Source organism: Lingula anatina, chromosome 2 (assembly GCF_051362555.1).
Source record: "Lingula anatina isolate TDL-2025a chromosome 2, LinAna3.0, whole genome shotgun sequence".
Classification (NCBI taxonomy): domain Eukaryota; kingdom Metazoa; phylum Brachiopoda; class Lingulata; order Lingulida; family Lingulidae; genus Lingula; species Lingula anatina.
Window position 1 is genome coordinate 13,541,553 of NC_141768.1, and position 27,927 is coordinate 13,569,479.

The window sequence follows — 27,927 nt, forward strand, 5'->3', positions numbered from 1 at the left end:
TGTTTAACTGATGCTTGACTGTGTTATGCAGTGGGTACGACAAACAGACGAGGGGGCACGATACGTGAAATGAATACTACACTCAGCATGCATTTTAAATATCGTAAAAAAAGCCATTAAATCAAAGCGACAATTGAATAACATTGTAATTTGTATTTTAAATCAACCAATGCTGATTTAGACTGTTTAGAATATTGCCTTCCTATGTTTTAATATTTTTGATATAATCAGTTCAGGGTCTACATTGAAATGCGCATTTTTTTGTATTTTTGTGAACGTGAAGTAGGCTTCTGTAGACCTGAGTTTCTTTCTTAATGTATAAGGTCAGGTTTTGATTTTTTTTAAAATTCCGTAGAGGGGTGACTAAAGGGCTGATCTAAGTTTTAATCACCTGTTTAAATGACCATTACGAGGACGGACACCGGTCACTTGACAAAATCGGTCTGATGACTAAACTTCATGGGTCATGTTTGCGGTACGCATTAAAGATTAATAGTACTCGGCACAAGTCACGAGCGTAACCGGATGATCTGATTCACCTTATCCCAAACACTTACACAACGCTCAGCCCATAAAAACAAGAAGTTCTGGTATATTGTAAGCTATATTGGCAAGGGTAATTGTGGCAGGCGACGAGTAATTTAGCACAGAGAAGAGAACCCAACAGGAACCTGCCAGCCATAAGCAAAGAAGACAGGAATAAGTGGGCCAAAAGTTAAGATACTCAAAAAATTGAAGTGACGAACGGCGCTCCCACAAAGCAACTTCAAGAAGCAAAGTGTCAGTAAATTTAGAAAGTTGTCTATTCTCTAGGATGCGGTCCACATACTTTGTAGTGTTTATATTCAGTACGGTGACATGTGTCCTAGCGCAGATCCCAGGATTTGGAAAATGCCCCGCTCCTCCAGTGAAGCAAAATTTTGATGTTGATCAGGTAAGATATCGGGATACGGATGTTATTTACGCGTGGATGTGAAGTAGACAAATACATAGGATTTTGGAGCTTTATACAGGCTACGATACTTTAAAATAATACTGTAAAAAAGCGACATTGATAATTATTTTGTGTAAATAGTTGGTGGGGTTTGTGAAACGTGTTGTTAAAACTGCTTAAAGCTAAATAAACTCTATAATTATCTGAACAGACGAGCGCAGCAAGCACGAAATGTGAAGAATAAGTCGGTTCAAACCCAAGGTAGTGTTACCTGTTATGTGCTGTTTTGTTTGCACAGTGGACTTTGGCACGAAAAAATGCGATTAACAAATTTTGCTGGCGTCTTCAATAATATTTGTACTTAACGACTATCCTTTTATCCAGTACAAAACCCAAAAATACACTGTTGGCCACACTGGTTTAATTTTATGGATGGCGTCCGCACAGTAATTAAATCTCGGCTCCATTCGACCAGACGTGTGGGGAGGTGTGTGAGAGGTGGAGAGACCATTAAGACTTTCATATAGGCTCCGTCATATTTGATCCTTGGACCAGTTGATACTCGGATCTTCTGTTCTGAATGGCCCCAAAGCCTACTGGTGTGGTTACGGGGCATTAAAGGAAGCACGCGAGGGTACAACCTCTGCATTATAAATGAGATTTTCAAATCAAGAAGTCTTTGAATAGCAGTCACGACAGAATAGAAAATAGACGCTGGTGGTTGAATTTCAAATTACCTTAAAATTACACAGACTTAATCTTATGTATGTATAAAAGATTATGAAATGTGAATTTAGTGGGTGTTCTTGTGAACATGACTGTCCCCCCCCCCCCACTTTTACACACACACGCGCACACACTTACAAACACACACACTCTGTCTCTCTCCCCTCCCTCTCTTTTACACACACATACATACACACATGTACGCACGCACGCACACGCACACACACACATTTTACATTGTACCAGTATACTAAACAGCGACTCGTTTACGTCAATATTTTTTGTAACGAACTCTTATGTCTTTGCCTTATCTAATCATAATATTAGTAGTGCACCAATGTTGTTATTTCAGTATGTTGGGGTTTGGTATGAATACCAGCGATACTTTGCCGTCTTTGAATTTGGTCTGAAATGCGGACGTGCCGAATATACTTTGAAAGATGACGGGCATATCCTCGTTAACAACACTGGGACCAAGAAATGGAGGTAGGTTTCAGACAATATTTGATTTTTCTTTTTTCGTATATGTTGATTACTGTGTTTTTCTTATCACTTTACAAATAATACGGCCAAAATAAGTAGCAATAATATCAATGCGCATATTGCAAAGAAGTGGTAATACATACCACGAAAGTCGTGTATATTAAAAACATTCTTAATTATCGATAGACGTCATTTCTGCCATAAACCCGATAATTTTTGCTCTCAACGTGTTTCCTTTAGCTTGACAAGTGGTCTGGAAACGTTGCCTGACTCTGTACTCTGTGCTCTTCACCAAGATGCAAAAAAAAGCTTTAACAAATTAAAAAAAAAAGTGTTTATCCCACGCCAGTTTTCTTTATCAGACAAAGTACGTCTGTTGTTTTTTACATTGTTATTTAAACAACAACAAAGACAAAGTTCATATTTCAAAGTTTTAAATTCTTTCCAGTGGGAAAAGTACTGAGGCTATAGGAGACGCGTTCGCCCCGGACCCAGATGAACCAGCTAAAATCATTGTTAATTTTGGAGGTACATTTTTTAGCATAACTTCTATATCTCAGTTCAATTCCAAATAGAACCAGTATTCAAATATAACTCAAATATTATTAATCATAATCTACCGATAAATTATTTATGAAACTGGGATCTCCTTAATGCAAGGAGGGTGGCACGAACAGAATTTGCTAGATGATGCTTTCTTTCAAGCAGGGTTTTCCCTTTACCCATCATCTGGACCCACCGCCGCTGTTACTGTCGTGTCAAGCATTAAATAGATAGACCAGATATGATATATATATATATATATTCTTGCATAAAAGACAAATGTGTGTCCTTTTTGCAGGAGCCCCCAGCACTGGCAAACCTAATTATTGGGTTTTGGATACTGATTACAATACCTTCTCTGTAGTGTACTCATGTGTCGACTTTGGAGGCTTCTTGCATGCAGGTATGTAGTGTGTGTGTGTGTGTGTGTGTGTGTGAGAGAGAGAGAGAGAGAGAGAGAGAGAGAGAAGTTTGGATAAGGCAGTATGCTTGACATGATACATGTGGCTCCAATAAACTATTAATTTTGCACTATGTTATGTGCTACTATGTTATATCATTCAATGACAATATGCTAATTTCCGATAAATATTTTTGAATCGTTTTGCAATATTGACCTTCGGTGTTTTTTTTCCCGCCCGATGTGCTAATGTCTGGATAATGTTATGAAAACAGACGCACAAATGCCCTAGCAATGAAACAATTCTCAAAAAGCAAAATATGTACTGTGCGGCGTGGTTGAATCTTTAACACATGCTTATCACAGCCTATGTAACAGATGGCCTTAAAATCAAGGCGCTTCCTTGTCTTTCCAGATATCCTGTGGCTGCTCTCACGTGACAAAGCTGGTTTGCCAGACGACTTGACTAACCAGCTTAGGTCCCGGTTGGAACAACAAGGTTTAAGAACGAAGTACTTGATGAATATTAAGCAAGACGGGTGTACTAACTATTAAAAACTCTGCCAAAAACATGGTTGCCAAAACTACAAACTATATAAAGGGCACTGATTTGTATACCTAGATCATTTTCCTTAGAAGCGTTAGTATTTTGTTTATAACCGTTTGCTATAAAGACAATATATCAAATGTACTCCTGGTGTGATTAAAAGTATTACAACAATAAACGATGAACTTTATCTAAGACGAGTTCTTGCTGTTTGTTGAATAGATTTCGTGAGGATGTAACACTTGTCAAATAGTCAATTTTACATCAGACAGCATTCCTTTTATATTTTCCCACGGAAATTCTCTAACTAAATCCTCGCGTTATTGCACAAAAATTTCATTAAAACGTTCCCGGCTTAGGTCCGTTTTTATTACTGTGACAAAGCAGTAGGCCTATAGGATAGAAGACAACGCATCTTGGTTGTCTGATATTTCTGCAGCTAATAGGTCACCAAGCAGTTAACTGTACCAAAAATGGACTTAATGCAAATTAATTCCCCCCATTTTCAAACTTCTAAGAGCAAGTATCAGACACAATAAGAACGTCACAATAATGACATCATATGGGATGAGTAACAGGATGAATATAGATGTATACATGTATGTGAGTATATCGGTAGATAGTATTTGTCGTTATTTGGCACGAGGAGAGCATATATAAATATTATCTGCATGTATCTTTGGAGTCATATTTGTTTTGGGATTTTTTAAAGAATAAACTATTTGCGATGAGTTCAGCTAACACGCACCCAAACAGCCAACACGCACCCAGATTACTGTAAATGGTTCAAAATAGACAAGACAACGTGACCTCCCCCCCCCCCCCAACCCCACCCACCCACTTTTTTCTGAGTTCAAGTCTTGCATTCAATGTATTTTCTTTTCTTATACGGGAGTGTTTACTTTGTAGGAGAAGGGGGTTACTACTAACTAGAAATTCAAGGAAAAGAATCTCTGTGTAGATATTAAAAAATCCAATTTTTACGGAAAAGTCTTATGCCGAAACAGATGTTAGAATGATTAATTCATTATAATGATAACAATGCAAATCCTGTAACTCGCATCATCTTTTATTACATTGTTAACTGTGGTTATGTTCATTCCTTCCAGCGCATCTTAGCAACATCACATTGCCTCAAATCAGATCTCACCCTACCCAGGAATGTTGAATGACGGAAGTTTTATTCCACAAAATTGTTTTGTCGTATGAACTTCATGATTTCAGGCGTTTGGTTTTTATTCAAACATTTAACAAAGAACTTTCCAAAGTAGAGAGATTAATAGGCCGGTGTGACAGGAATGGTAGTCTTAGAAATGGAAGTCCGAAGTCCCCTATGATTACTACAAGTCACGGTCAGCCGTAATATTGGGATTTGCACATGGGACGCTTGCTACCTGTAAAAAATAATGGGAAACGCACTACGGTTCCTGGTGGACTACCATTCGTGTCACACGGGCTGCAATGACAAATCGTGCACGCCGAGACTGTGACACTTAAACAAATGTCCTAGTTTCATTTTCGTCAACAAGTGTAAATATGTAGTATAATATCAAAGCGTTTAGTGCCTTGATCCGCAATTTTCTTTTTGTTTTTGTTATTGTTCTTGTGGCAAACGCCGAATTCGAAGACAGCTATTGCTTATAAAATGACTCTATTTTTCTCCCATTTTTCAAACACACTTTGTTCTTATCAACTCATCTATCAGAACAATTTTTGTGGTATTTTTGGGATTTGTTGCAGATTTTCTTTTTAACTTAAGTTGGGTACCGTCGCCACCATTTTATATACACATATTTGTCATTCTGTTAAAAACCAAACATAATAGTCCTCTAGGCATTTAATCCGCATTAATCAAACAGAAAATTCCCAAGATATCTTTGAATCTTTACTTTTGTGATTCTACTGGAGGCCAGATGACTATTTCATGGATAAAAGATCACAACTGCCCATTTTTCAAAATCAGATGATCACTGACAATCGTGTCTTCATTTATATATTGCATTTACATTTCCAGTTCATGTTTACGAATACATTTGAATTTACATACTTTATTTCCACATTTGTACAAGGGTAAATGCATTGAAGGTAAACTGAATATATAGAACATGACTAGCAATACAAATTACAGTTGCAAAATATACATATTTTCCAGGAAAAAAAAAAATATATATATATATATATATTTTCCAGCGGCACGTGCCAATCATGTGTGATAAATATCAGTTCACTCACGATGATAATAAAGATAACATTAAATATTTAAAGGCACACCTATTCATGTTAAATATTATTTACATCCTTAAACATCTTAACTTCGTTAATTCACCAACATGTCCACCACTTAAGGAACGCCATTTCATTGTCAGCTGTCATTTCATATTAATGACACCGAGGAGAAACGAATGACTTGTTTTTAAACATGAACCAATATTTGAACTAAACTTCTGTTGCATCATGAAATTCAAGAAGCTTAATCATCAAGATAAAAAACTGACATCTCTTTGATCTTTAAGAGAAGTCGTATCTTTTCTATTACTTTATTTCAAGATGATTAGGTATTTTATGAACTGCAAACACTATGTATTGGCAAGCTGTCTACCTGAACGCGCCAAAGTCATTTAGAGAATGGATATATGCCAGACGATTTGCCACTTAAAGTGTCTAACTCAAAATCCAGGCAGCATGTTTTTCCTGATAAAATGTCACAATCAGTCAGAGAACTATTTCCCGTATATAACTAATGGACAATATTGCAAGATTACTCGAAGCGTGATAGGCTTTTTCACACCTCCATCGCTGTCATAAATGTCAATTGAGAAAATAAATTGACAAGTCACGCCAATAACATGGTCAATGCCGAATCATCTACATATATTAAGAATGTAAGAAACAGATTTCATAATTTCGATAGAAAAATTATGAATTATGAGAAAATACAACTTACAATCCTTTTCCCCGTATTTCTAAAATTTTTCGACGTTACCTATAACGAGTAAGTAAGAAATACAAAAAATATACAAGGCCAACGTTGTTTCATTTCGTTGGACTTAGAGTTTCGGTGTCTTGAACCGTTTTCTGGCAATGAATAACCACTGAGCTAAACATTAAGTTCACATAGTCCATGTATTCTGTGTTCACATAAAATCAGTTCATAGATTAAATGTTCAGATATGCACACCTTCAATTGTAGTGACCTCAGACATATCCCTTAGTGGATGCATCTCATCACCAAAGCGACTTCTTCCCGTAGAACGCCTGCTGTTTGAGTCCATCCCCAACTCATGCCCTTTCTTGCAGAAAATAACCCTGTAGAACCCTTTTCTGAAGTTGGCATAAACGAAAGCATACAAGATAGGGTTGATACAACTGTTCGTATAGGCCAGGCATGTTGCAAAAAGTTGGAAATACAAGAAAGACTTCAGACTTTCATCTGGAATTGCCCATTGCAATCGGAGCAGAAAGGCAACCTGTATGGGAAGCCAACACAGCGCAAAAACCGCGGTGACTATGATGGCAACACGTGTAAGACGTCTCTTTGCCTTGCTTATTTCGGCTGTCCTGGCTCTTTCTGGGCATCTGTGCCAGTACAAACGATAAACGATCACTGTATACATCGCGACAATTGTGACCAGTGGTAGGGCATAGCCAAAAGCAAAAAAGAAAAAATAAAATAGTCTGGCCTTTTCAATATCGAACATTAGGTTGTAATCCAAACACTTGATCCGTATATCGTTACCAAACGAGTATACATGTTGGTCGTGTTCATAGTAGGCAGGTAGATTGACAAGGCAAAGCACTACCCATATTATAACTAGTAGTATGACAGTGTTTCGCCGAGTCTTTAATGTTAGCGAATGGAACACAAGTACTAATGTAAAAAACCTGTCAACCGCCATTATAACCAGGGTGTAAATACTTGCCCAGGCGCTTACATATATCAGGTAGTAGACGAACCGGCACCAAAATCTTCCAAAAGGCCAATAGTCTAGAATGTACATTGTGGCCGTAAAAGGTACACAAAAAACTATAAAGCACAGGTCTGCCACGGCTAAGTTCGCAATAAGAATATTGGTTGTAGTTCGCATTGGTCTGTTGTTGAGAAGAACCACCAGAACCAGCGAGTTGCCCACAAATCCAATAGCAGCAATGACTGAGAACAAGACGGCTACCGTTACGAAGACGGCATTCTCCCAACGGGATGCGGCTTCAAATTTTGTGATGTTTGTCTCAATGCCTGTTCCATTAAGGTACGGCATTTCTGTTTGATTTTGCCAAAACTCGTTATCCATTCCTTTGGTTTGATTTTGAGTCCAACTGTTTTAAAGCGCGGTACGGTATAAACTGAACAGTTTCTATTTACTGCTAATGACAAAAGTGAGAAAATGATAAATGTTTTTCTATATTGTGAAACCAAGTAGGTGCAATCATCCCAGGCGCAGTCACAACGTCGTCATTCCCACACCTCTTCTGCTTTCTGCCTGCGAGCTCTTCAAGTTTATATCTGCATTCGAGTCTCGAATAATGATGCATCTAGGTTACGGAGTATCATTATTAATTTTCACCCAGATCTTCATTTTCACGTAACACTGAGCGTGCGCACCGAGTGCAATTATCGTTTTTCATTTGAACTGCTGCTTCAAGTTATCGCCGGCTTTTTGTCAGACACGCAGGTCTTATGATACTGAATTTTAACGGACATCGACCAATGGCAGTCTGAAAGCCAGTTTTATTGGCAGATTGGCATCAGTTTTTTTTTCACGGTGACAATTGATTAATACGCCAATACATACTACCTACGGGTCTTTGAAAATCACCAAGAACCGATGATAAAGATATCTGCCCTTTTCAAAAGCATTCTACGTTAACTATCATCGAACGACTGGCATCAGGAATGATATATAACGAAAATCGTTTCCTGTTAAAGATGCGCTTCATCGATGTTCATAAAATAACCGTTGGTCATTGAAAGCATTTACCATCTTAGATCGCTCGCACTGTTTCCAAGGAGAAACATCAGCGTACTTTTAATCTGTACAAAACCCCATTAGTTTAAGAAGTAAATCCAAATCAGAAGACCAATCAGAGTATCAAAAATTCTTTAGATTGCTGGGTTATTTTGCTCTTTAGATATCTGAATGACGGTGGTAACACCTGAGCGTTTTTTTATTTATCTAGCGATGTCTTCCACACGTGGACGTATTTGACTGATAAACTATTTTCCGTCTTGCTTTAGATTCATCCACATTGTTTACGTGACGGAAGATTAGTTATGACTTTTAAAGTATTGCAACCAGTCATGTCTGGCTAAATATTTAAATGACATTGACAACTACGGCTTGAAGCTTTTTTAGAACATTGACAGAGGTAAAGCATGCAAAATTATCTTTCTGTAAACTTAAACTTTAGGTTAAAAGGTGTTAAAATTATGGCTTCTATTCAATGTAAACTGTACTTTTCATCGCCTTTTTCTTTTACCTGAATAGGGTGAGCTCCGTTTCTGTGTTTCAACCTTGATGGAATACAGTATGTTTTCGTTCTACCCCGTTGGTCGAGATGTATGGCGTGTTCGGAGGGCAGGGGGGGGTAGCAAAATTATCTTTCCGTAAACTTTACCTTAAGGATAAAAGGTGTTAGAATTATGGCTTCTATACAGGGGGTGTAGAAATTTGTACCGTACATATAAAGAAGTTGATCAGAATACTCGAAAAAAAAACTTGTTGTTTTTCCACCATAGCCATATCGACCAGTTTGGCGAAGCAAATGGAAGCAGGAGATTGTCTTGGTCAAGGCTTATAAAACAGAATGGATCATTGGTCTTGTACTATTACTGTGCTATCGAAAGTCTGTGCTCGATTAGAGAAATATAAATTATAGAGCAGAACAAAGCTACATTCAGTAGGTGTACTTCGAATGCAGGATATGTACAATAGTAAGGTTGTGATTTTTCTTCAATCAACAGCTAATTCTTTCCTGTGGATTTACACAGATTTATTACCAAAATGCGATTTAGTCAATTGTTCTATTGTACAACTACAATTGTAGGAAGGCCATAGATGCTAAGACCACCAGTCTAAATGCATTAGTGACAATGGTGGTAATATACTGTATTATAAAATTTGAATGCGTAAAAAAAACGAAATTAAGGACTGGAGCATTTACCGGCAAAAGAGGCTCAGTAAAAATCCTTTCCATTTTTCCTCGCTTTGCTGGTCAACAACCTTGTCGAAATAACTATTTAAAAGTCCAGGCTAAAAAGCGTGAATGGGCAATGGTTACTTGATCCCCATAACTGTACTGCAGAGCTCAAGACACTGCCTCTAGTCCTGAAACTAATGAGGTTTTCCTATAAACAATTTCCGCGGAAGTCTAACGTGTTTCACCATCAATCTTGTCATCAATGAGGTTTCTTTATTTCGAAATATGTGATAAAGGCTGTCTATCCTTATTGTGCTGTGAAAAGTATCTTACTGAAGGTCCAACTTCGTTCACAATAAAGGCAATAGAATAGTATACGAGTTAAAAAAAACATTTATTCTCATTAAGGCAATGCAATGACAAAGAAAACTTATTCTAACTATTACTATTAAAAACTTGTTCTAGAAATAATATTATTATTTTTTCATTATTATAATTTTAAACGCGTAAATATATAAGTTCTTATCTAGCACGGAATCATTTTGAACTTCATGTCTCCATATATTCTCATTCTTTAGTAGACGGACATGCAGCACTGAATAATTAAACAATCTTCCCAGAAATTGTGATACTTCCATTTTGTTTTGTTCAATGTCAGCACATTTCTTGTCTACCCATTGTTTCTGTATTCTTGTTGTTTTTAGCTCATCTAAACACATGCAAATGTTCATTCTTTTTAGATGTGTGAATTTTGCTATGCGAAATGTAAACCAAGCTCAGCCTTTGAAAACATTTTTCACGTCCACTTTTGTCTTTATTGTGTTTTGCATCAAATTTTTATTCAGTTTATTTCATCTCTGTGACTCTCTTCTTGTTTTTCTGCGTCCGTATTAGTATTTGTGCAACAAGCTCGAACAATCCAAAGAACTACTGAAAAGACAGCCCCCAGAAGGGTCATGGACCCACCAAAGTAGAAAGACGGACCATAGCTTTGGGTTGCGTCGAAAAGCCACCCTGGAAGAAATAAAGTTAAGAATTAAATATAATTGTATGGTCCAAGGAAACACACGGATTTCTTCTGCTGCCTGTACTTATAATAGATTTATCAAACGTTCATCAGAGAGAGGTCATACAAAGCATGGTTAGAGAATCTTAAATATGAAAGCGAATTTGATCATGATGCTCTCAACAATGAATTGATCAGAAAAGTTTACCAAAAATGTTTAGTCATTCACATACAACTTTGTCTATTTTAATTAAAATGCTAGGTTACATAGATATGCCAGTCTTTAATGATCTGATTTCATCTGGGACCAAATAAAAATTAGGTTAATTTTTCATGTATAATATATATTCAAACAAAATCATACAGTACCTGCTGTTGGTCCCCCCAAGAGAACTCCAAACATTCCAAAAAACATGGCAATTCCTTTTCCAGACACCATCTTGTCAATGCCAACAAACTCTAATACCAAGAGAGGCACGTACGTCGGAAAAGATGCACTGAAAAACCCATAGGTCCCAACAAAAGATGCCAACATCGCATAAGAATTAGACGTTATATACAGCATTATAGGAATCCCTGTACACGTAGCTGCTATTGCATTCGCCACCAAAATGTTACACTTCTTCACGTCTGCAATGGCGCCGAAAAAGATGCGTCCCAAAAGAGACGTTGCTCCCATAATTGTGGCTAACATCGACCCCTGTCGAACAGAAAAACCTAACGTTTCTCCCAAAGCTGGGACATGGACAGACACAACTGAGAGTCCAAATAAGTATGCCATCATGGCAACACATAAGAGGAGGAAGCTGGGATTTCGAATAATTTTTACGTTCAGACCGCGTTTCGTATTGGGGGGTGTTTTTCTTTCGGCCGGTATCATGCACACACCACAGATGCAGATAACAAAAGTCATGGCTGCCAGAACACGTAAGCATATTTGCCAACCGTAATTATCTAAGAGAATTCTCATGATGAAGGGATAGGACAACCAGCCGCTACTCATACCCGAGACCACAATTCCTATTGCTAGTCCCTTTCTTGTAGTGAATACTTTGCCCATCAGCATGACCGCTGGGGCATAAACCAGTCCCAGACCTATACCTGCAAGATCCAACGATGATATATTAGTAGTATTAAACCCAGGATAAGTATATCTTCGAGTGAATATTTAGGCCTTACAAATGCGCAAGAACAATAGAATATGCATTTTTAATTGACATTGAATTGAACAGACGTTTATGTCAAAACATCTATGTAGCGTTTTAACATCTCGTGATAAATAATGTACATCGCCAGCCTCTTTATACATTTTTTCACCAGATAAGAAGTAAACATAGGACAAGGAAGCAATACAGGTAGCTGAGTTGCTTAAATATAGTTTGTTTAAACGAACCTGTCATGAACCCGTAGCTGCTAATGAGGAAATATATATCGGTAGCAAATGAGCTGATGATGAGCCCGAGAGTAGCAAGCAGTCCACCTGAAATGACCGCCACATAGCAACTGAAGCGATTGGCCAATGCTGCGGCACCAGGCCCTGTAATCAGAAATGTTAGAAAGATTATAAATTTAACAAAACAGTTTTTATCCAACTGGGTTTACTTTTATTAATTCCGAAATTCACAATGTCGCCAGTGTTGCAATTGGTTGAATGTTCATTCAACCGATTATTTTAGTCATAGTTCTCACAAATGTACACTCTGAGCATTCTGTCAGATATCTTCATAAAATGGCGGAGAACTATATGACGAACTTATTTCAAATCTTAAAAGAACCCTCCCACCAACCATATGCCACCACTGCAACAAGACCAGAAAGATATAAGTTTTACCTTACTTAAGATTTTTTTACATTTTTGTTAGTGTTATTTTTGATACTTTGAATGTCCAGTGAAAAGATTTAATCAGCCAAATACTTATATCTTAACAAACAGGATTTTAGAAGGTTTTTCATAACATTGGGACTGAATAATTCATTTGTATATTTGCAATTGCCACAGAGATAAAGGACGTTCTTGTTGTAAAAATGATACTGTGTAGAGACACTGAGGGTTCATTTTCCAAGCAAACATCATACTAACATCGATATATAAGTAAGTGTTAACTTTAACACAAATAAGGCATATTAGTTCGATGGTCTTTCCACCCGAACTCGGCAGAACTGCCTCCGGGAGACCGGAAGTCGCCGAAAGGGATCACTTGTAGACCGGATGTTGAGAAACCATTAGTCTTATCTCATAAACCCTCTAGCGGGGCTGGATGGTTATTAATTTTGGAGAAAAATTCCCCTGGAGGCGGGCGTCTCAATAGTCCGAAGGTTCATTGGTCAGAAAATGGTAACATTTTCATCGGTTATTTAATCAAGGGTTCATTGGTTCGAAGGTTCTATAGGCCTATTTGTTTGGAAGACACTTACCTGCTCCGAACACCATCGCCAACTGAACAGACCCAGCCCAAGCGGTAACTCCTCTGTCAGCTCCGAAATGTTCCAAAAATGTCACATAGAGGATACCACTATTGTAGAAGATGCCTCCAGCTAGGATGAATGCCAATGTGGAGCCTGTTAGTGCTAATATCTTGAGGATGCTTTTTGGCTCTGGAAATAATTACGTAAAGCTCTCCTTATATTGTTTAGAATGGTTTTCTGGTGTTCCACAACTAACACACTCACCCCAAGGCGAACATCTTGTAGGTTTTTGTCGAACAGAAGGGCAAAAATTACAAGTCGGATCAGGGGCGGATCCAGGATTTTCTGGAGGGGTTCATTTTTATTGACCAACCACACACAAAAAAAGATCATTTTGATAATTAAATGCGTGGACAGAACGATTAAGATTCAATATTAATTTAATTAATCAATCATATGTTAATATATTTATAATTAAGTTATTTAATTAACGATGCAAGAAGGTAAGATTTAGGCCCCAATGTCGCATCCTCAATTGACAGAGCACATCTCACGTCATAATCGCCCATGGCGTCGTTTAAAGCACTATTAGCCCCCATTCCTATATATATATACACCGTCAGTCTATGTAGACCGATCCTATCCTGCGGGAACTCTTGTTTAGTGCAATCAACTTAAATGAAAGACACTCCTCTTTGTATAATATACAGAAAATCTGTGATTGTACGGTTATACGATAACGTTGGAAACAAGAGGAGTAGTCTATTCGTTTCAAACCACTCCCATAATTGTGAGTGTTATTTGTCTCAGTTGTTTTATAGATACTGAAATAATAGTTATTTTCAAACGTCTGATAAGAGCACTAAATGTGCAAATTTTTCCTTAGACGTCATTAACAAGCATATATCACTTTGTCATTGCAAAACAATCTATCTCAGCCTCTATTGCCGGTGACCTTGACTTTTTTGAAGGTGCTGGGTTGTTTGTTGAGCAGTACTCACAAGCGCTCTCTTACAGTCATTCAAAGAATCGGTGAATTGTTCTTCCTCTTCCCATGTAAGCCGCTTGCATACATTGGATAGCACAGTCAAAGGCTACCCTCTAACAGGGCCGCAGGGTGCATTCCGTGGTATTTTTTGCTGTTTAGGAAGGACATTAAAAATTTTGTGGGTAGGAATCTGCGGACCAAATACCACGGAAGGAACCTTATGAGGAAAGTTTCTCTGAGGCGATCATCTGACTTTGGTCCAGTTGGAAGCAGTTAAATCTGCACGCCTTAAGATGGCTTAAACCACGGCTAGCGCGTAGAACAAAAGACTCGGCCGTGCTGTATTCGACATACAAGCACGTCATGTACGAGTGCGTTCCACGGTCTCTTGCACTACTGGTGTAGTAGCCAATCAGAGGCCGTGGTTTAAGCCAGATACAACACTCGTCGCCGAGCTGTACGTGAAAATTACTCGTGTATTGTCTCGCCTGCGGCTCGCCAATACACTCGTAATATTTCACGTACAGCTCGGCGACTCGTATTGTATCTATCACCCCATTTCCATAGATTAGATCGACCTACTTTGGTTCGCGCTGAATAGCTGTCAGCCGGGCGGACACGAAAGTTAATTGCCCCTTACGGCTTGTAGTGGGCGGGGACGGACATTTAAGGGGGATTATCTGACGGTAGTCTGGTGAGACTCCCCGCGGTGATAGATCGATCTAAAGGTGTGGGAATAGACCCTATCACATTGTGCCCGCTCTACAGGAGCGGAGTGGGAGCTGGCCTTCGCGCTAATGTTATTAACGCTCTTTATGCAGCCTGTCTTGTTTTGTCTTGTCCGCCTGCTGAAATAAGTCACGTTGTTTGAAGGAACGCCCTGAGGGAACAAGTTATTCTTAAAGCACTCTCCCGTCAATAGACAATTTATAGGCCGCGTCGTGCTTTATTTCGCGTAAAGTCACGTCATCCACAAATGCGTTCCACGCACCAATGCACAGGGTTAATTACTCGTGCTTTAAGGGCGCATTCCCATAGATTTTAGATCGATCTATCCCCGTGGGGAGTCTCACTAGATTACTGTCAGATAATCCTGCTTAAATGTTCGTCCCGCCTACTACAAGCTGTAAGGGGGTAATTAACTTTCGTGCCCGCTCGGCTGACAGCTATTTAGCGTGAACCCCCAGGGAGTTAGGTCGATCTAGTTTGGATCTATCTAATCTCTGGGAATGGGGTCTAAGCCAGATAAAGCAATCGGCGCTGAGCTTTACGCGAAATAGAGCAGATAATTGGCGAGGCTTTGAAGAGCAATTAACCTCTCTTGATGGCTGTCATGGGGACTTGGCAGGAACTTGTTAAGTGGCAGTGCCTGAGTAGTTATGCAAACAGTTACCAGCCATGTAATCATCCTTGAGATTTCATTACACGGTCACAGTTCAGAGAATAACCGTGAATTTAACCAGAGACATATCTGAGAATATCTAGTGAAAAATCAATCTGTGGCCCTGGTAGAGGGTAGTCAAACACTTTTGGTCGTTTAAAAGAACTGATTTCAATCATTAAAACTTACAACCATTGCTCTGACATTTATTTCTTTATTTATTTATTTATTTATTTATCATTTAAACACTTAAAATTAATATTTCTTCTCTAATTTTCGGTATTTTTATCATTTTTAAAAAGTTGTAATAAGCGGTGCGTAAACTTCCAAAAAAGCGGAAAAGACGTTACCAAAAGAACGCTGCAGAACAAGCTCTTCATGAAACAAAAGAAGTCAACTTTTATTCATCTACATGTAGCTGCAAAAGGTCTATTCACTTTGGTGGAGCAAGAAGTTACAACTTCTTGGGTGGAGGCAGGATAATTAGATAATTGGCTTTTGTGTCACGGCCGCCACTGTATGTAAGCTCCATTACAGTAAATGATATATGGTAGAGCGTAAGATAACAATCGGTCACTCTTATGTATTAGATATCATTCCAGCATAATGCCGACGACCAGTGCCTGCATGAATCTCAAAGAGTAATAACGAACCCTTATTATATTTTTCAAGACTATCCGGTTAGATGCGCCGTTTGTATAATTAACACAGTAATTCCGATGAAAATGGAAACGTTATGTGGTTGTAATTACCATGGATTGAAAACATCTACTATTTATATTATATTATATTATATTATATTATATTATATTATATTATATTCACAGCGTTTTTCCATTACAACTTTTTAACCGTGTTCCACAGCTGTCTAAAATAATTTAGACCAAATTTTGGGCTTAAGTGCTTTGTCATTGTGAAATGTGCTGTCGCTCTTAAATTTGTACCAAATCACTGTACTGACACTGCATAATGTTTACTCTAACGTCACAGATGCATTTCAATCGAGGAAAGCCTACAGACAGTGTTACACTACTGGTATTGTACTTTTCATGAATATTCTCTTACATCATACAACTACATCAATAAAAAACAAACACAAACAGAATAATTATTTAATCATACCTGAACTTTTTGCTTCCTCGATTTCTCGCTGAATTTCCGGCTTTTGAATTATATCTGCAGGTTTATCTGGAAAATTGTCGTCTTCAGAAGATTTTTCATATGCTGGGTTGTCAAATGCCTTTGGGGTGGTCATCTTAGTGATGAAAGTCAGTCCCTTTATATTGTGAAAATGCACGGTCAACTTCAGATGTTTAGCTGCTTCTCCTACTGTGTAAAGCTAGCTCTACCGTGGATCCTAGTTGTGTGAACACTGGACAGTGCGTAAGTTCCTGTTTCTATCATATCATGCCCATTAGTTGACTGTGTGTGTCAGTATAATTTAGTGATTACATCATCTGGCACAGTGAAAAGGGACAGCTGTCCTGACGTCACGTGTTCTTTGGCTCTTTATAAAAGCACTTTATAAAGACAATACAAATTATCTCTGCCGCGGTAAAATGTCAGAACTTTAAATTAAATCGGCGTGAAATTAACATGAACAGCAACGTTGTGACCAAGTGAGTGAATGTTGAATGGTTAACGTCTCGTGCATATGGGATGGACCATTGAAGACTATTCTTAGCCGTTAGAAAATAAATCAGGTGACCAGTCCATCCATTTCATTTACCTAGTGAAAGGTCGGTTGAGGCCGCTAGGCCGGTCAGTTGCTAAATGTTCGTTCCAGCATAATAGTTATTCATATTTATCGTTGCTGTTAAGTGTTTTGTGGGTCCCTCCTCCCCAGGACTAGGCCTTATAAGTAAACAAGACACAACATAATAATAATAATAACAACAACAACAAGGCTACAATCAAGTGCCGTCATTTTGGTTTAAATGTTTTTGTTATGGAGTTATAAGCCCCTAATTACAGAATGTCATGAAACAAAGGCATTATTTTGCTTTTATATCAACGATAATTTCTGAACTAAGACTTTTAAGATAAATCGCTGACAGGGTTTTGGAGTAATAAATGGCGTCATTAAATCAGGATCGAGGTCAAGACAAAGTACCATCGTCTGCTGGTGACTTTAATACATTTTGTGTTGTCGAAATTCCTCGCTTTTCTAAATACGTGTATATGCACCACGTGTTAGAGAGGTGTATGCAAAACACAAGCGGATGTAACAATTTTGACACCTTGCCGACGAGTAGTGTGTCCGACTTACGATATGGAATAGTAAACGTTTAGTGTCATTGATCTGACTTATGCTCAGCAGTATGGTGGATGTCATGTAAGAAATACCCTTCAAGGTGTATCACGGATTCATGCGTGGCGCGCGGGTATGCGACGCATCTGGTCATTTCAATTTTGGTCAGTGAGCATGTGCGGTGGTATGAACTCAAAAACCATGGGTAAGTGGGTAGTTATATGACCTAAATGAAATGAAAGTAAAATGCATATTCCCCTGACCTCAACTTGCTTATGTAAGACGTTTTTATGATAAAAAAGGTTAAATTCATTCTCCGTAATGACTAGTTTGAATAAGTATTTTTGAAACTCAACGGCTTCTTAATAGTGGTGCTACAGTATCAAGCAATGACAGTTAAATCACAGACTCACTGTGACATTCACAATTTGTATGTAATAATAAAACCAATTTCGAATTATGCTCGTTGATAGCCTGTCCTGGTGAATATTTCTGAATGCATGTGCGACTTGCGGGTTATCACGCTTCAACAGTCGATTTCTATAAGAAGGAAAACATTATTGGCGAAAAACGCTTAAACACCCTAGCACTAATGTGTTAATTTGATTCTTCGAACTCAGCCTTTTGTTTGTGGACAGGTGCATAATCAAAAGGGAGAGAAGCAACACACAAGTATTAAACCCAGAGCTTAAATTACTTTCATGGTATTCATAATCAGAGGTGTGAACGCAATCAATATTTGTTACTTCTTATGATTCTTCGACGGCGATAAAGTCGTAAACCAAAACATTATAAGCTACCAGTCAGGTTTAGGCAGGACGCAGACCCTCCAGCTCTTCATACTATGTATCAGCTGCTCAAATAAATTTTGTTTAAGCAGATAAACAGTAGCGTTGTTATACATGTACCTGTAGTAGATAAAGTAAAAAAAAAGAAAATTATGTTTGTGGTGAAATGAATATATATGCACAACAATATCCACGTATTTTTTCTACTTGTTTCCTCTTAAATTATATTTTCTTAAATCTTAAATTTTGTCCAATTACACTCTATTGCATATCAGAACACATTTAGTATGTTTTATGCACGCTCGGCTGTCACCTTGATTAGATAGTAAACGGTTGTCGTAAAATCGCTAAATGATATTAAAACCGGGTGCATAAACTTGAAAACCACCTAGGACAACCTTAGACTGCCACATTAATCCAATACAATGCAAAAATAAACTATAACAAGTGGTTAAAGCCTTCAAAACGAATGTCGTAAAGTCCCCATATACCTCCATAGAGGCAATAAAATAGAATGAGTTTCTGAAACAAAACTCAGCCAACTTAAACATAATAATCGAAATAAAATACTGCCGGGCATCGGAGCGGCCTAAAACTTGGCACGCTTACCGCTAATACTGCAGGCTACATCATCCCGTCGCTCGTTTGTAAATTCCGTGCATCAATCAAACCGTAAATCAAAATTCCACCTCTGATGTTATCGGTCCTCTCTACAATCCAATTCAGGAAATGACGTAACCGCAGAGGTCGCATTGTCCAATGGCATAGCTTCTTTTTCGTAATAGTAGGTTAAAGAGGACCGATATAAACATCAGAGGTGGAATTTTGATTTACGGTTTGATTGATGCACTTTGATTTACGGTTTGATTGATGTCCTAGGTGGTTTTTAAGTTTATGTACCCGATTTTAATATCATTTAGCGATTTTACGACTACCGTTTACTATCCAATCAAGGTGACAGCCGAGCGTGGTTTTATGTGCCAACTTCGTATGCCTTCAAAGACAAAGTTTCACTCTTGTCGTTTAATCGTTAAAATAACACGCGTAAACTAACCTGAAAACAAGTAACACACGTTGAACTAATCTGAAAACAAGCAATACTCTTTGATCTTACCTAATAAGGTAAATCTCATAAACAATGTAGCAACACAAACAAAACAACAACAAAAAAGTCAAATTTACCACCTCCTGGCGAACTTTGCCGCCCACCAATCATCTTGCCAGCTCTGAAATGCGCGCAACCCGAAGTCGGTGCGAAAATTGTGCTCAAGGGTATTGCAGAATTTGAGAATCCCATGATTGAGCTTGGGCTTATAATTTTTTCTTTTCCCCATATTGGTACAGAGTTACTACCTTCTAATATCAGGGGTATCTAAAATAGTGTACAAAATTAAAGTTCCGGTATTGGCCAGTGTCAAGAAAGAGGGATATGAAAGGCTATTTTGTCAGAGGAAAATACCTTTTACCCCTGGAAAATTTGTTAAGTATGAGATTTTTAAGGAAAAATCTCACACTGTGCATTTTTTATTTACCTCACCTCACGCATTTTCGCACGTTTCCTAGTCTGGTGTGACGTCACATAGTGCCGACAGCCTCATTTTAGGCTATCCCGGATGACCCTCATTTTAATTTTTAAATTGGCGTAGATCATTTACTGATGCCTATTAAGGACTCTTATATCAGTATGATAATAAATAAAAGAGAAGCGTACTTTGCATCCACAGGAGTGTTTGGTATATGCACCCTTCCTTCAATAGTCAGCAACATGTAGCTACTATGACTGAGGTGTCCATTATTTTTTTTCAGTCGAAATGACAGAGATTGACGATCTAGACGACATAAAGAAGCACCATATACTGTATAACCACACTATGGCGGGCAGTCAATAGCTTGTCACGGTGCCACTGGACTCACGCGATGAATCACGACTTACATTAACCAAAGAATTTGTCAGTATTGTTCAAATGATAATGTTGTGGAAGATGAGTATCATTTTATTTTGATATGTAAATTGTACTCTGACTTCAGAAGAGTTTATATCAAACAGTATTACTGGCGAAGGCCATCTACTTTCAAACTAGTACAGTTATTAAGTACACATAATGTTACTGACCTAAGAAATTTAGCTAGATTCCTGTGTGCTGCCTCTAAGCTTAGAGAGGACACTATAAGTTTTTGAGTTGATCCAACAATATTTGTTTATTGGTATACTATATAATTACCATATAATACTAGCCTCATAAAGAAAAGTCACACTGCAATTTTTTTTTTTTTAAGATATATAAGTCTGTCCATCCACCACTTTTTTAGGTACTTCAATATGTCAACAGTGGTTGCCACCTCCACCTACCACAAATGTTATACTTTTTATGGTTATATGCCTATGTCAAGTTGATTCGGCAATAAACTATACTATACTATACCATTACAATCATCACCTTGATCGTGCAATCGCATCTTCAGCTCTGCATTATCCAAATGCCTTGTCCTCCGAAAGTACCAAGCATTATAATAAATTATAGGAACCATCACCATCAAAATGACAACAGCAACTCCACGGATGGTAAGATAAGATAAGATAAGATAAGATAAGATAAGAGTTTATTTAGCCAATTATAAAAATCGGAAATCATTTTCCTTTTGGAGCAATATACAGAGTAAAATAATAAAATAATACAATAAATAAATTAATTAAGAATTTAGTTTTGAGATCAAATTGAACGTAGACCAGCGCCTAGCACATCTAAATGGAAGAAACTATACAAATGCGGAATGGACTGCTGTAGGTGTTACTACACGCGAGCAATCGTCACAACTCAACACATTCGAGAGTCGTCCCTAGGAAGAAACGCGACACCACTGGCACTAAATAAATAAATAAATAAATCTTTGCACCGTTCCCATTCAGAGAGAATGCCACACGCCCAACATCGTGAAGTGGAACAGAGTGAAACTAGCACGGGTATTTCTGTTTGAATTGTACTTTCACTCATTATAACATTAGTCCAGTCCTTTAAAATCTTTTACATCTCTCACTATCCTACAAAAGTACCCCTGCAAACTTAAACCAGGGAATTATATCCGATATAATTTTCTAACTATAACTATAAAATAACTATAACTATTGAAATAGTATTAATTCTTTCATTATTATAATTTTTAACGCGTAAATAGATGCTTTTATTTAGCACTGACGATTTTGAACTTTGCGTTTCCATATATTCTCATTCCTTAGTAGACTGACATGCAGCACTGGATTATTAGTCTTCCCAGAAATTGTGATACTTCCGTTTTGTTTTATTCAATGTCAGCCAATTCCTTGTCTACCCATTTTTTACATATTCTTGATGTCTTTTGCTCATCTAAACACATACAAATGTTGATTCATTTTAGGTGTTTCAAGTTTGCTATGCCAAATGTAAAGCAAGCTCAGCCTTTGAAACATTTTTTTCACGCCCATCTTTGACACTTGTCTTTCTTGTGTTTTGATTCAATTTTATTTAGTTTATTTCATCTCTGTGGCTCTCGTCTTGTTTTTCTGCGTCCGTATTAGTATTTGTGCGACAAGCTCGAAGAATCCAAAGAACTACTGAAAAGACAGCCCCCAGAAGGGTAATGGACCCACCAAAGAAGAATGATGGACCATAGCTTTGGGTTGCGTCAAAAAGCCACCCTGGAAGAAATAAAGTTAAGAATTAAATGTGATTGCATGGTCCAAGGAAACACACGGGTTTCTTCTGCTGCCTGTACTTATAATAGATTTTATCAAACGTTCATCAGAGAATGGTTGGAGAATCTTAAATATGGTCATGATGCTCTCAATAATGAATTGATCAGAAAAGTTTATAGCTTTGTGTATTTTAACTAAATGTTAGATTACGTAGCTCTGCCAGTCTTTAATAATCTGATTTCATCTGAGACCAAATAAAATTTGGGTTAATTATTCATGTATTATATATTCACACAAAAGCCTACATTACCTGCTGTTGGTCCCCCCAAGAGAACTCCAAACATTCCAAAAAACATGGCAATTCCTTTTCCAGACACCATCTTGTCAGTGCCAACAAACTCTAATACCAAGAGAGGCACGTACGTCGGAAAAGATGCACTGAAAAACCCATAAGTCCCAACAAAAGATGCCAACATCGCATAAGAATTAGACGTTATATACAGCATTATAGGAATCCCTGTACACGTAGCTGCTATTGCATTAGCCACCAAAATGTTACACTTCTTCACGTCTGCAATGGCGCCGAAAAAGATGCGTCCCAAAAGAGACGTTGCTCCCATAATTGTGGCTAACATCGACCCCTGTTGAACAGAAAACCCCAACGTTTCTCCAAAAGCTGGGACATGAACAGACACAACCGACAGTCCAAATAAGTATGCCATCATGGCAAGACATAGGAGGAGGAGGTTGGGATTTCGAATAATTTTAATGTCCAGACCGCGTTTGGTAGTGTTGGATGTTTTTCTTTCGGCCGGTATCATGCACACACCACAGATGCAGATAACAAAAGTCATGGCTGCTAGAACACGTAAGCATATTTGCCAACCGTAATTATCTAACAGACTTCTCATGATGAAGGGATAGGACAGCCAGCCGCTACTCATACCCGAGACCACAATTCCTACTGCTAGTCCCCTTCTTGTAGTGAATACTTTGCCCATCAGCATAACAGCTGGGGCATAAACCAGTCCCAGACCAATACCTGCAAGATCCAACTGTGACTTATTAGTATTATTTAACCCAGGATAAGTACATCTTTGAGTGAACATTTAGGCCTTACTCATGCGCAAGAACAATAGAATTTGCATTTTCGATTTGCTTTTTAACATCTCGTGATAAATAATGTAAACCGCCTGCTTCTTTATACATATTCCTTTTTTTTTTTTCATCAGAAGTAAGTTAACACAGGGCAGTGAAGCAATAAATGTAGCTGAGTTGCTTTAATATAGTTTGTTTAAACGAACCTGTCATGAACCCGTAGCTACTAATAAGGAAATATATATCGGTAGCAAATGAGCTGATGATGAGCCCCAGTGTAGCAAGCAGTCCACCTGAAATGACCGCCACATAGCAATTGAAGCGATTGGCCAATGCTGCAGCAGCAGGTCCTGTAATTAGAAATGTTTTAGAAAAAATTATAAATTTAACAAAACAGTTTTTTCTAACTAGGTGTACTTTTATTAATTCCGAAATTCACAAAATCGCCAGTATTGCAATTGGTTGAGTATTACAGAAAACCAAACTTTTTAGAAAAAAACAGGCTCTAACTTTGAATGTGGGAATGGATTCATTAACCATTGGTAGCCTAAGTATGGGAGACCGGAAGTTGCCGCAAGGGATCACTGGGAAGACCGGTTGTTGAGAAACCATTAGTCTTATCTTATGAAACCCGCCAGCGGGGTTGGAGGGTTATTAATTTTGGTGAGATATTCCCCTGGAGGCGGGCGTCTCCGAAGGCTTATTGGTCCGAAAAATGGTACCGTAACATTTTCATCGTTTTTTTAATCAAGGGTTCATAGGTTCGAAGGTTCTATAGGGCCTATTTGTTTGCAAGATTCCCCCCAACACTTGGATCGTTATATTTTAAAAGTAAAATTTAGAGTTTTGATTTTGTAAAAAAAAAAAGGTCGGTTATACACGTACAAATATTCATTTTATTTAATTATTTAAAAAACGAAAAGCATTCTCTTTTATCGAGTTACATGTATTGTGTAACCAAGCCGAACAAGGATTGCCAAAAACAAATAATGATTTACAGTTATCGGGATATGCTGCAGTGAATGGCCGACTTCGGTGTGGCAGGAATGTTAGTGGTTAGGTAGGAAAACCCATTGTGACGGGGATGTTAGTTCGTTGGGAACCATGGAACGTTCCTCATTCACACATTACATTCGTCCCATATATTAACCCCAATACTCTGACTAACCCTTACCTCCATTTATCACATGGGACCCCGGATTACCATTCCTGCCACACGGGGTCCCATATGATGAACAATCTGGCTAGTGTTAGCCGGAAGTACCAGGATCAGTATATGGGATATATGTAATGGAAATGGTCGACGGTGCCTAGCAGACTACCATTATGTTTCGAAGACACCACTTCAGACCTCATGCATGCACGTACCTGTAGGTATAGATGTACGCACAAAGTCTGGGCTCATCTAAACACTTACCTGCTCCGAACACCATCGCCAACTGAACAGACCCAGCCCAAGCGGTGACTCCTCTGTCAGCTCCGAAATGTTCCAAAAATGTCACGTATAGGACGCCACTATTGAAGAAGATGCCTCCTATTAGGATGAATGCCAATGTGGAGCCTGTTAGTGCTAATAACTTGAAGATGCATTTTGGCTCTGGAAAAATTACGTTTAGCTCTCCTTATATTGTTTTGAATAGTTTTCTGGGGCCCCACAACTAACACATTCGCCCCAAGAGTTGTTCGTTTTTATTGACCAACCACCAAAAAAAAAAAGATCATTTTGATAATTAAATGCGTGGACAGAACGATTAAGATTCAATATTAATTTAATTAATCAATAATATGTTAATATATTTATAATAAAGTTATTTAATTAACGATGCGAGACTGTAAGATTGAGGCCCCAATGTCGCATCCTCAATTTAAGGAGCACATCTCAGGTCATAATCGACCATGGCGTCGATTAAAGCACTTATACACCATCTGTAGACCGATTCGATCCTGCGGGAACTCTCGTTGGAGACACGCCTTGCATAAGGTAATATAAACACTTAAACACTTTTCAATTTGGTAGGTAGGAAGACCATACAGTAGACTGTTTCCGTAGTCAAGATGGGCAGTTTTGAAGGCATGGACAAGCCTCTCCATTTAACCTTTGTCAAGGATATGGAATAATTTGGAGATTTTTTTAAGACAATAGAAAGCAGCTCTGCAGCAAAATTACTTCTAGGTTCTTAACATTGTCTTTTACCGTGACCATGCTGATGCCGATTTCTAATAATTCTCATTTTCCGCATCTCTAGAAAAACGAGAGATAAAGTGAACTACTTCTGTTTTGCCATTATTGAAAACAAGTGAATTGACTCAACTGAGTTATACATTTCTGGATACATGGTATCACATCTGATGGCCTGTCGCAAACAATAAAAAATTACGAGTCATCTGCATAGAGCGGTTGAAACCGTACTTAGAGACAATGTATTCAACTGGTGACGTGTAAAGAGTGAACAGGATGGGGCCGATACGAGTACAGAGTGGTACGCCACAAGCTAGTGGTGTTGACGGTGATTTGTATGTGCCTATCGAGACTGATTGTTCACGCTCAGTCAGGTATGATTTGAACCATGCCAATGCAATGCCATCTATACCAAAACGATTTTTCAGTCTTTTGAATAAAATCTCGCGGTTTATTATGTCAAAGACTGCAGACAAATCAACTAGTAATAAGACCACTTGTTTCTGATCGTTTAGACCAAATTTTAGGCTTAAGTGCTTTGTCATTGTGAAATGTGCTGTGGCTCTAAAATGTGTACCAAATCACTGTACTGACAGTGCATATATAATATTTACTCTCACGTCATAGATTTATTTCAATCGAAAAGAAAAGCTTACAGACAGCTTTACACTACCGGTATATATGTGTCAGTGCACAGTAAAAGCTAGCTTGTTAAATATAAAAATATACCTTGTGATGGAGTCGCTTTTATTAGCTCTGACGAACAGCGGCAGTGTACGATTTCCGTCAATCAAAAAGAACTGCTCCGCAGTGAATTTGCAGTTGAATGTCATTAAACCAAAATGAAACGTAAAACAGATTTAATTCTGCTTTATTTAATTTCATTTACTGTATTTAAGATGTAAAGAGAAAAATAAATAACATTCTTCTAAAAGAAATAGATACATCCAATGTTTTTGTATTTTTTGCTTATCAAAGAACATTTGCTCCTGAAGATATAAACACGATACACGTGCTTGCCCTGTGCCAAGTTTGTCAGCTACACTGTTTGCTCGATATCACTATAAACTATAAACTATAAACTTCAAATTCCGTATCAGCCACTTTGCTTCTTGTCTCGTCTGCACGAGATAACGTCAGCGCAAGGCGGGAAAGTCAGCTCCAGGCGGCCAAACCTATGACGTACGAGACTTATGACTTCCAAAGATGGAGCTCTCAGGCGGATACAGCTGTGACGTTCAAGACTTGTGACTTCCAAATATGGAAGCGCCCCAGGCAAAATTTTGAAGAAGAACGCCCACAGTTTGCCGCTGGTGGCTAGAGTTTCGTATTGCTGATACGGGTTATATATGAAATCAAGATCGAGCTGGCAATACGGAAATCTAGAACCTTGGGTTTACCGGTATTGCACTTTCCATGAATATTGTCTTACATCATACAGCTACGCCAATAAAAACCAAACACAAACAAAAAAATTGATTTAATCATACCTGAACTTTTTGCTTCCTCGATTTCTCGCTGAATTTCCGGCTCTTGAATGATATCTGCAGGTTTATCTGGAAAATTGTCGTCTTCAGAAGATTTTTCATATGCTGTGTTGTCAAATGCCTTTGGGGTGGTCATTTTAGTGATGAAAGTCAGTTTCTTTATTGTGAAAATGCACGGTCGATTTCAGATGTTTAGCCGCTTCTCCTACTGTGCAAAGCTAGCTCTACCTTGGATCCTAGATGTGTGAACACTGTACAGTGTTCAGGTTCCTGCTTGTATCATATCATGCCCATTTTTGTGTGTCATTATAATTTAGTGATTGCATCATCTGACACAGTGAAAAGGGACGGCTGTCCTGGCGTCACGTGTTCTTTGGCTCTTTTTAAAAGCACTTTATAAAGACAATACAAATTATCTCTGTCGCGGTAAAATGCCAGAACTATAAATTAAATCGGCGTGAAACTAACATGAACAGCAACGTTGTGACCAAGTGTGTGAATGTTGAATGGTTTACGTTTCGTACATATCGGATGGGGCATTGAAGACTATTCTTAGCCGTTTGACAATAGATCAGGGGAAGAGTCCAGGTCATTTACATAGTGGGAAGTCTTAGGTTGAGACCGCTACGCCGGTGTAACTAAACTGAGGGTCCGTGTAACAGAAAGTCCTCTCTCCATATAGTTATAATGGTTTGGGTTAGTCTGACCTAAGTGGGTCAAAATCTAGGGAGAGGCTCACCTGTACAAATGAATGGGAGGCGGACCTTCTGTCATGAGGGACTATGACACGTTACAATTTATAATTAGACCAATTATCATCAGGACTGAGGCAGAAAAGGTGAGCAGATATCAGGACCTAGCATATGAAATTTAGAGAATTCACAGGGCATCGAAAGTGTCAGTGA

The 27,927-nt window shown here is 38.2% G+C and overlaps 3 protein-coding genes and 1 pseudogene across 3 annotated transcripts; 1 reads left to right on the forward strand and 3 right to left on the reverse strand.

Moving 5' to 3' along the window:
- Positions 1-498: 498 nt before the first annotated feature.
- On the forward strand, positions 499-3,823 carry LOC106155574 (apolipoprotein D). Its single transcript, XM_013530470.3, has 5 exons — positions 499-934; positions 2,013-2,146; positions 2,592-2,671; positions 2,985-3,089; positions 3,502-3,823. The coding sequence occupies exons 1-5, from the start codon at positions 815-817 to the stop codon at positions 3,639-3,641; spliced, it is 579 nt and encodes a 192-aa protein (XP_013385924.2). The 5' UTR covers positions 499-814; the 3' UTR covers positions 3,642-3,823.
- A 1,790-nt stretch (positions 3,824-5,613) lies between these two features.
- LOC106155588 (allatostatin-A receptor pseudogene) lies at positions 5,614-9,216 on the reverse strand (annotated as a pseudogene).
- Positions 9,217-10,143: 927 nt separating this feature from the next.
- On the reverse strand, positions 10,144-17,300 carry LOC106155647 (monocarboxylate transporter 12). Its single transcript, XM_013530575.2, has 5 exons — positions 16,672-17,300; positions 13,190-13,369; positions 12,168-12,311; positions 11,144-11,875; positions 10,144-10,782 (listed from the first exon to the last, which is right to left on the reverse strand). The coding sequence occupies exons 1-5, from the start codon at positions 16,802-16,804 to the stop codon at positions 10,610-10,612; spliced, it is 1,362 nt and encodes a 453-aa protein (XP_013386029.2). The 5' UTR covers positions 16,805-17,300; the 3' UTR covers positions 10,144-10,609.
- Positions 17,301-21,172: 3,872 nt separating this feature from the next.
- Positions 21,173-27,698, reverse strand: LOC106155589 (monocarboxylate transporter 12-like). The gene is made up of 5 exons (XM_087006502.1): positions 27,026-27,698; positions 24,774-24,953; positions 23,563-23,706; positions 22,569-23,300; positions 21,173-22,261 (listed from the first exon to the last, which is right to left on the reverse strand). The coding sequence occupies exons 1-5, from the start codon at positions 27,156-27,158 to the stop codon at positions 22,089-22,091; spliced, it is 1,362 nt and encodes a 453-aa protein (XP_086862628.1). The 5' UTR covers positions 27,159-27,698; the 3' UTR covers positions 21,173-22,088.
- Between the last annotated feature and the right edge of the window lie 229 nt (positions 27,699-27,927).

Excerpts from the sequence above, each read along its gene's own strand:
- LOC106155574 (XM_013530470.3), top strand. The coding sequence starts at position 815 with ATGCGGTCCACATACTTTGTAGTGTTTATATTCAGTACGGTGACATGT. Across the intron at positions 935-2,012 it reads AAAATTTTGATGTTGATCAG|TATGTTGGGGTTTGGTATGA; the intron begins GTAAGATATCGG and ends TTGTTATTTCAG. Across the intron at positions 3,090-3,501 it reads TGGAGGCTTCTTGCATGCAG|ATATCCTGTGGCTGCTCTCA; the intron begins GTATGTAGTGTG and ends TTGTCTTTCCAG.
- LOC106155647 (XM_013530575.2), bottom strand. The coding sequence starts at position 16,804 with ATGACCACCCCAAAGGCATTTGACAACCCAGCATATGAAAAATCTTCT. Across the intron at positions 12,312-13,189 it reads GGCGATGGTGTTCGGAGCAG|GGCCTGGTGCCGCAGCATTG; the intron begins GTAAGTGTCTTC and ends TTCTGATTACAG. Across the intron at positions 10,783-11,143 it reads CTTGGGGGGACCAACAGCAG|GGTGGCTTTTCGACGCAACC; the intron begins GTACTGTATGAT and ends TATTTCTTCCAG.
- LOC106155589 (XM_087006502.1), bottom strand. The coding sequence starts at position 27,158 with ATGACCACCCCAAAGGCATTTGACAACACAGCATATGAAAAATCTTCT. Across the intron at positions 23,707-24,773 it reads GGCGATGGTGTTCGGAGCAG|GACCTGCTGCTGCAGCATTG; the intron begins GTAAGTGTTTAG and ends TTCTAATTACAG. Across the intron at positions 22,262-22,568 it reads CTTGGGGGGACCAACAGCAG|GGTGGCTTTTTGACGCAACC; the intron begins GTAATGTAGGCT and ends TATTTCTTCCAG.